This window comes from Scomber scombrus, chromosome 19 (genome assembly GCF_963691925.1).
Source record: "Scomber scombrus chromosome 19, fScoSco1.1, whole genome shotgun sequence".
Taxonomy (NCBI): domain Eukaryota; kingdom Metazoa; phylum Chordata; class Actinopteri; order Scombriformes; family Scombridae; genus Scomber; species Scomber scombrus.
In genome coordinates, this window is record NC_084988.1 from 10,134,172 (window position 1) to 10,143,393 (window position 9,222).

The window sequence follows — 9,222 nt, forward strand, 5'->3', positions numbered from 1 at the left end:
GAGCATGAACTACAAACAGATCTACAGGTTTCACTGGAAATAAGTTCCTCTCCTGTTTGACCTATCAAAGTGTTGGAGGTTCATTTCAGTTGCTCAGTCTAAATGTCTACACAGAGAGACAGAGGCAGGGAGAGAGAGAGGGAGAGTGTGAGTGTGAGTGCGTGCGTGCGTGCGTGCGTGCGTGCATGTGTGAGTGTGTGTGTCTGTATGTGTGAGTGTGTGTGTTTGTGTGTGTGTGTGTGTGTGTGTGTGTGTGCGTGCGTGTGTGTGTGTGAGTGAGTGTGTGAGAGTGTGTTTGTGTGAGTGTGAGTGTGAGTGTGTAACGTATCTAGTTATTGCAGTGTCCGATAAATGCCCGGGTCTGAATGCGTCTAAATGCACCTGACGGAAACCTTTCCGCTTCGCAGCGGCCCGACGTGCGCAGGGGTGCGAGGTCCCGCCCAACGCTGCTCGCAGCTTTAATTTTATGTAGAGTTTGTGTGTGTGTGTGTGTGTGTGTGTGTGTGTGTGTGTGTGTGTGTGTGTGTGTGTGTGTGTGTGTGTGTGTGTGTGCGTTTTCTCCTGGTATTAACCATGTTTTGGATACATATGGGGACACACCTCCCTTTTAGGAATAAAAAGCAGGTCCCCATAATGTAAATCATTCAGTTTTTGGATGAAGGCTCATTTTAAGGTTAAGGGTGGGATACAACTCCAGGAAATTAATGTAAGTCAGTGTAATGTCCTCTGAAGCGATGGAAACACATATTTCTTTGCTAAAAACGGCCAACTGTTTACATTAAACTTAAATCCACTTACTGCAGGGTAGGGATTGCCTCACTGAAAATGGTATCCTAAGAAACTCTATGAGAGAAGTAAAAAGCACAACTATGATGCTGACAAAATGGCAGAGAACCAACCATAAAAGTTGATAATCCACCCAAGGTCAAGACTTTTTATTATAGTCAACTGTTTGATATCAGCAACAAGATTCTGAATAAACATATTTGGAACAGACTTCAGTTCATTTTAGTGCTTGAGCAGTTTGGAGAGAAAGTTCAAGAAACACGTGTCAACAACCACCTGAAAAGATCCATGTGGACTGTCTTTTGTCACTTTATGGCTCCGCATCTCAGTTATTAACTAGGGATTTTACTGGGATCTGTTGGTGGACTTTCATTTCATCCAGTGATCATCTTAGCTCAAGAATATTTAAACCACCTTCCCTGTTTTGTCTCTTTGCCCTCAGTGGACTCCCTATAAATTTATATAATTTACAGGGTCAATACCAGGATCTCCAAAAACAATTTAACCAACCAATTAAGCTAATTTAATGGTTTTGATATTAGTGTAGCAAATAACATTGACTGTCCTGATTAAGTTGTGTTTCAGGAAGAAAAAAATACATGTACTCTTACTTCTAGTATTGTCAAGACACACCAGGAAGAAATAGAGAGGACACATACAAGCTGGATAAATCTTACCTCACCACAGACTCATTGTATGCATATTAGCCTACAAATCAAAACTGCCACCAGCCTGAAAAAGTAGCAGGAGTTTTAATATGTAACTCCAGTTAAAAGGTGCTAAAATGAGGAGACAATTTAGCAGACGTTCCCATTATTATTGCTTGTTTTATAAATGAAAACTTTGTCTGAACTGTTTTGAACAGCAGGTGGAGACATTGATCAACTAGTTTTGCAGAAGACAAAGTGGTGTTTCACTGCTAATTGCACATTTGCAAACCTGTTTCACTTATAACATCCCCAGAGGCATGAATGGCTTTTTTCCCTCCTATTAAACACTTGTTCACAGATAATATTTGCTGTGCTTCACTTACTCCCAGTAATCAAATTACTGTCTGCCCCCTTTTCTTTCTTCCAATTCTGGAGTTTAGTATTTGTGTTGTTTGAATGTTTTGCAGTACCCAAAATCCTTCTGAGTTGGATTGAGTATATATATATATAGTACAGCTTTAATTTGATGGTATTCACATCCAAATTGGAGAAAGGGTTTAGGAATCATTTGCATTAATATTTGTGTGTGTGTGTGTGTGTGTGTGTGTGTGTGTGTGTGTGTGTGTGTGTGTGTGTGTGTGTGTGTGTGTGTGTGTGTGTGTGTGTGTGTGTGTGTGTGTGTGTGTGTGTGTGTGTGTGTGTGTGTGTGTGCGCGCATCAGACAGATATACAGATCAAAAAGGGAAGTGGTTGGTGAGTCAGTTCCTCTACATCAAGAGGAGAGGAGCATTTCAGCTTTGAGTAAGTTGTATGAGTTCATATTTACAATTATATCCTATCAAGCACTGCTTTAACTGGGAAACATTTATACATCGATAGTTGAAATATAGAAGATGTCATTCTTAGCAAAATGTTTGGTCTCCTGTGAGTTTACATATTTTGATTTGCAAATCATCAAAAGATGTTGTGCCAAAAGGATAGTAGATGGTTTTGCATGATAGGTTTACTTTGATCATGTTCCTATAATAATTCCCCATCATTTATGGTGTGTGCGAGTTAATGTTTACACTTGCTAATGTTTGATCTTACAACTCAAGGTGCAGTCATTGCATATTCTGGTAACAGATAACAGAACATGAGCTTATGTTCTCCAAAACGTAGCACTGTTTTAGGTTTACATGTGAAAATGTAGATTTGCATGTTCAAATGTTGACATGTACAGGTGATTCCAGCTGATTTTGGGTTGCTCCTTCTTTCTATAGGGTTATATGGAGCCAAGACACTGCCATGACGCGAAACTGAAAGAAAAAACGTTGAAAGTTTGAAACTTTGGTAGTTTTGAAGGTGTATATACTGTTTTGATAGGCTGAAAAAAATCAAAGTAGGTATATTTAGTTCCTTTTTGTTAAATGAGTGTACTCAGTTCAGGGTGTATTGGATGTTAACGGAGAAGGAAAATGGATTGCATTTATAAAGTGCTTTTCTAGTTTTTTGACTACTCAAAGCAGTTTTACAGTACAACCCACACTCATCCATTCATCTGTTGAAGGCAGAGGCTGCCATGCAAGGTGCCAACCTGCTCATCATGAAGCTCAATCATTCACACACTCTCACCGGAGGGGCTGGGAATCAAACTGCCTTAAACTTTACACAACAAACCCCACTGCAGTACTTCTAAAGATTTGTGTCCTTGGACATCCTTCTGTCACAGCCTGCTCTGCTACCCTCCTGCTACTGTGGAAGTTTCCACTTAACCCACCTCCATCTCAGTCTCCACTCTGCCACACTTCCTCATCAGCCTCACGAGTATCGCCTGTCAACTTCCTGGTTCTCGTCTGCCTGTGGCTGTATGGGGTTCTCCGGCTTCAGCGTTCACAGGGGAGCCCAGAGTCTCTTGTCAAGTGAAACACCTCATCTCTATGAGTGCTACTGGTCTTTACTTTACCTGCTGGCTCCACAATCTTCAGTCTGTCCACGAGCTTTGGTCTGCTCTGCTGCCTGCTTACCTGCTGCACTCTGCTGCAGCAGGTTGCCCCCCAACGAAATCTGCCACGTACCTGTTCAACAGTAACCTTGCTGAGAGTTTTAATGAAGGTCATTACAAACCGCTTCCTTGGTGTGTTGTGCTGCAATTGCGTCTGACCACAACCCGTTACAGCTTCAGAATGTAATGGTCAAGAGCATTGAGTACAGTTTCCAGAAACATGGGGAAGTTGCTGGCAATATCTGTTAAAGAGCTAGAACAAATTATGTACTTGCGACTGGGTATAGTTCAAAAGCCTGGTATAAAGGTTTACTGGGAATCTGACACACACAAGGGCCCTGTAGCTGACTTAATGCCTTGTAACTGTTTCCATCACTTTCTTTCATCCATTTACTTCAGATGAACAGAAGAATGACAGACTTTGGAAGATTATGCTGTGGTAGGATGGAGAGACATAGCAACATATAGTGCCAGAGGAGCATAATTGTGTGGAGTGGGGGAAATGATATTAGAAGTGTACTGAAAAAATTACTATATTAGATTAATACTTTGATGATCATTAATCCAGTGAAGTATATTCAGCTGAACTATTTTGCCTTATAAGAACATGATGCACTCTTGACCTTATCTATTATCTTTTATGCTGTAACAACATGGTTTTAGTTTCAATGTCTCGCCAAGATCCCACGCTCTGTCTAGTATAAGGGAAATTGGTTTCTAGACTCTAAGCAAAAAAGGAAGTTATTTAAAGTGCCTAATATATATGATGACCCTGATTCTAAGGGGGTCATGGTTTGATCTTTGAAACTATAGGCTATTTTGCAAAACTCTACACACTAACCGCAAAACTTTATACCAAGCCAGCAAAACATTACATCTCTTGCAAAAACAAACGATTCTTGCAAAACTCTTCAAACTCTTTTTTCAATACTGTACACACAAACCATCATTTGAATAAGCACAAAAAGCACAAACTACTCACTGACAGTATGAAGGAAGAACACAAGCGGTTTGTGCAGTGCAGCAGTACAAACAAACTATCAGTACAAATAAGGGGAAAAAGGTTGTTTTTATTCTCAAAATGTTCTAACACTCCTCAAACAACACAAGCGCAGTAGAAGAAAACAAAAAGAGTTGGGGGGAAAAAAAGGACAGAAAAAATTTGACTAAATTGTTACGGCCTTAAGCCATATGTATTGTTTCTCCCCTTACTGTGTGTGTGTGTGTGTGTGTGTGTGTGTGTGTGTGTGTGTGTGTGTGTGTGTGTGTGTGTGTGTGTGTGTGTGTGTGTGTGTGTGTGTGTGTGTGTGTGTGTCCACCCCACAGTTTGCAGTAGATCCTGGAAGCTGATGACTGGCAGCTGGTGGTGAATTATGCTGATTGGTCTGGGGCGGCTCCAAAGAGAGTGACGGTGGATAAAAGGCAGGTGTGCAGTGCCAACGGAGGCAGACACCTTTGATCAGTCTTGGATAGTCGTTTTGTGTATCAGGTCGTGTGTTTGGGTTACCCAGAGTTGGGCCAGGGTAAGGAAACTAATATTAGCAGCACTGTTTTCATTGTATTATCTTATGCTAGGTTTAGGGGTGCTGATCCCTTGTATTTCTGTTTTCGTTTGATATAGATTTGTTAGTTAGGTTTTTGTTTAGAAATATTCTATTTGTTGTGTATTATCCACATTATTCATTAGGCAGTAAGCACCATTTTATTTGGAAGGAGTTCTAAATGGTAAATGGACTGTACTTATATAGCGCCTTTCTAGTCTTTTCGACCACTCAAAGCGCTTTACACTACAACTCTTTAAAACACATTCATACACTTGGCAGGAGCTACCACGCAGGGTGCCAACCTGCACATCAGGTGGAAGTTAACCATTTATACACATTCATACACCGTTGGCACAGCAATGGGAGCAAGCACTTGGGGTTAAGTGTCTTGCCCAAGGAGCCGGGAATCGAACCGGAGGAAATGGAGGACGACTGCTCTACCTCCTGAGCCACAGCTGCCCAGTTTCTCTTTTCGTTATCTTTATTTATTGGTTTTAAACCTTAGGTTAGCAGAAAAGCGGAGCAAAGGGCATTTTTTTTCACACCATCATCCTTGGTCTGGTCGATGCTTGGCTTCAGGTATGACTATAGAACCTGCCAGCAACTTGCTTAAAAAGTGTTTAAAAAGGGAAAAAAAGTGACTCTTACAGTCTGGTGGTGGAGCCCATATAAACCCTTTTCTCATGATTCCTTCAACTTTGCATTTGTAGGAATGTTTGTTTTTGCTTCATCGTGTGTTCTCTTTCAGGACAAGAGATATGAGGCTTTGCTGCTCTGGTCTTGTTTTTATTACACTGCAACAGCGATAATAAAAACAAGGTGCAGCATTGTACAGAGAAACTGTCGGTTTGCCGTTTGATGCTGTAGGTATTTGGAGCTTTTTTTAGCTTCTTTGATAATGGCTGCCTGCTGCAGCCAAAAACAATGCTATGAGAGGGGTTAACAGTAACGTTGCAACTGGACAGCTAAAAAAACGAGCTGAAACTTACTATAAAGCTCTGTAAAACCAAGGGGCTGCAGTGTTCTAAGAGAATTATCTGTAGGTTCATCTCCACGAGCAATGCACACAACATTACACACTCGTTTCATACTATTGCTATTTTTAAAGTAATTATCTGGATAAAAGGGATATAATGATAAAACCAAGCATTTGCCATCATTGTGATTTGTTCCTCAAATGTCTAATGTATCTAACTGATTCTTAAATCTGCATCAGGTTGGGAATCCATCTTGTTTTTGCTGAATTGAAATGGCAATTCAGCAGTTTAAGTTCTTCTGCCTCATTACTTCCATCGTCATTTACATCATCATCATCACTACTCTGAGAGCACCCGGTATAAACAAGTCTGTCCCTAAGCCATGGGGACCTCCAAGGATATGCCCTGTCCACTTCTCTGAGCAGACCATTACCCCCCTCAACAACACCAAGCACTTGCTGGTGTCAGCCTACATGGACCAAAGAGTGAATGGTTTGGATATACGCATCATTGGTATATTCAGGAGGGACTCCATCCAACCCCTTCACTGTTTTTTCTGCTGTGTAGATCACTTGTCAAGAACAAGAATTCCAGCAACAATTTTACAACATTCAGACAACTTTGGTTTTCCCTTCGTCACTACAGATGTCATGTGTCAGATTCCTCAAAACTGCAAAGCTACACATGTTACTCTTTTGCCTCAGTCAGAAAAAGTGATTTCACCTGAGCAGATCTGGCTCCCCATAAGAAACCAAAAGACCAACGGGAAGGAAAAGAGAAAGTTGCAGTTTAACTTCACAGTCTGTATCTCCAACCTGTTTGGAGACTACAACAATGTGCTTCAATTTGCACAGACTCTGGAGATGTACAGGTCAGCACAGCTCTATTATACGTGTGTGTAACTAAACTTTTGGACTAAAGTTTTAATATTTTCCTTACCTTGCTCCAGGCTGCTTGGTGTGGATAGAGTGGTTATCTATAACACCAGCTGTAGCCCAGACCTTAGCCGCCTGCTGCAGAGTTACAGCCAGGAGGGTTTTGTGGAGATGGTTCCTTGGCCCATTGACCAGCATCTGAATCCATCTCGTGGATGGCTCCACTCAAAGCATGGCGGGGACTTGCACTACTTTGGCCAGCTGACCACGCTTAATGAGTGCATTTACAGATCGATGGACCGGTCGCGGTACGTCCTGTTGAACGACATTGATGAGATAATAATGCCATACCAGCACAATGGACTAATGCCTCTGATGAACATGCTCAAACAGCAGCATCCAAATGTAGGTTGTTTCTAGTGTGCATTGGAGAATAATTTAACATTTTACCCAAACGTATTCATCATATTTAATTATTTGTATTTTTATCTCTCCAACCTGTCAAACCCTCACATTCTGCAGACAGGGGTGTTCCTCATTGAGAATCATATCTTTCCCAAGATCCCCTTAAAAGAAAGTGAACTGGACCCCGTCCCTCAATGGAAAGGGGTGCCAGGTTTTAATATTCTGGAGCACATCTACAAAGAAGAGCCTAACAGAAACCTATACCACCCACACAAGCTGATAGTTCAGCCGAGGTAATCTGATTTTTCAGACAATCAGCTAAGTCTCAAGAGACTCAAGGCTGACACACTCAATAATACGGATGATTAAATTAATTTGGTTACAAGTATTTATGAGAAACTACATAAAAGTATTTAATTGCAGCAGTCAGTAAATATTGGGTTGACCATGTGAAAATGTTTGTGTATCACAGGTCAGTGGAGCAGACTTCAGTACACGAGGTGATCAAGACATTTGGACAAATGTTCAAGGTTCCACCAGATGTCTGTCGGATCATTCACTCCCCGATCAGTGTCCCGACTCCACCAGTGCTGGAGAAGCTCCATAAAGACACCCGACTGTGGGACTTCAGGGAAAAATTGATCCCCAGTGTAAACACGGTGCTGAGGAGAGCGGGGCTGTTGCACTATTGAATAGAGCTGAGTTGGACCATAGGTTTTTATTTTCACAGTGGACGGTTGTAGTTTCATTAAGGAGTTGATGCAACTTTACAGTTGTAAGATTGCACTTCACTTAATGATTATTCATTTTTACAGAAGTTGTAGCATATTCCTTTTCTAAAGCTACAGAACTTGTTTGACTCATCAATGTTCAGGTTTGAACCATGTGTTAAGGTCTGAAATAAATCAATATGAGAATTTAAATATTCCCAGCACTTTCTGTGATGTAGTATGCTTGCTTATCATAGGAAGTAATTGGAACTGACTCTTTACATTAAGGTAGTAGCCTAGTGAGAACAGGGGAATCACTTTTTTTTTCTTTTTTTTTTCTTTTTCATCAAACCAGTTTTTGCAACTTCATTGCATAAATATCCCGCATAATCCACCGCATTTCTTTTTTTAAGAAAACGTGACGCATAATCAAGGATTTTTGTCCGCAACAATCACACAAAATCTTTTTCTGGAAGGACTGATATTATCCAGTTTGAACCAGTCTAGAACCAGTTTGAATCAGTCTATTAAGACAGGTTCCAACTGGTTATAGACTGTTTCAAGCTGGGTATAGACATGTTTACACATGTTAGGCATAATATTTTTTTAGACATATTTTGATAAATCTTAATTTGTGAAGTTTGTTGCTACAGGGAAGAATAATTATAGACCAGTCTGAGGCTGCAATAAATCCAAGGCCCACCAGGGGCCCGTGGACCACAGTTTGGGAAGCACAGAACTAAGCTAATGCTAACACAACAATTCTTAGCTATGTAATATATATAAATGTAAATATATATGTAAATCCTGCCAACAAATCCTTACCTACACACCGTTGAACACTGCAGTTATTTCCACAACGCCATAAAATGAAAAGCTTAGCAACAGGATGGCTAACATAACACAGTTGTGTTGTACAAAGCATGTGGAGAGTGCGTTAGCTTTAAATATTTTTTGAGCAATGTTCAACAGATATAACAGCTTCATCGTTTGTTCATAAGCAGCCTAGCCACCATGTTTCAAACTACATTCAAATAACTTACCCACTAACATAAAGCCGGCAGCTGCAATGAGGAACCAATTTGATGTTCGTGTTGGAAAGTTAAGGCGGTTCAAACAGTAGCGCATATTGCGCCAAGCAACCACAGTGATGACGCACAAAAATAGACCCATGTAGTATCACAAATGTAGAGAGGTAATAACTTATGTTACACACTAAGATATTCGGTCATGAAGCACCTCCATGAAACCTCTGAAATAGTCCAATATGAAGTGGCAGAAGCACCTGCAG

The 9,222-nt window shown here is 40.8% G+C and overlaps 1 protein-coding gene across 1 annotated transcript; it reads left to right on the plus strand.

The window, feature by feature from the left end:
• Nucleotides 1-2,890: 2,890 nt before the first annotated feature.
• LOC134000735 (uncharacterized) lies at nucleotides 2,891-8,399 on the plus strand. The gene is made up of 6 exons (XM_062440204.1): nucleotides 2,891-3,530; nucleotides 4,747-4,943; nucleotides 6,181-6,812; nucleotides 6,891-7,221; nucleotides 7,339-7,514; nucleotides 7,694-8,399. The coding sequence occupies exons 3-6, from the start codon at nucleotides 6,214-6,216 to the stop codon at nucleotides 7,911-7,913; spliced, it is 1,326 nt and encodes a 441-aa protein (XP_062296188.1). The 5' UTR covers nucleotides 2,891-3,530; nucleotides 4,747-4,943; nucleotides 6,181-6,213; the 3' UTR covers nucleotides 7,914-8,399.
• The last annotated feature ends 823 nt before the right edge of the window (nucleotides 8,400-9,222 follow it).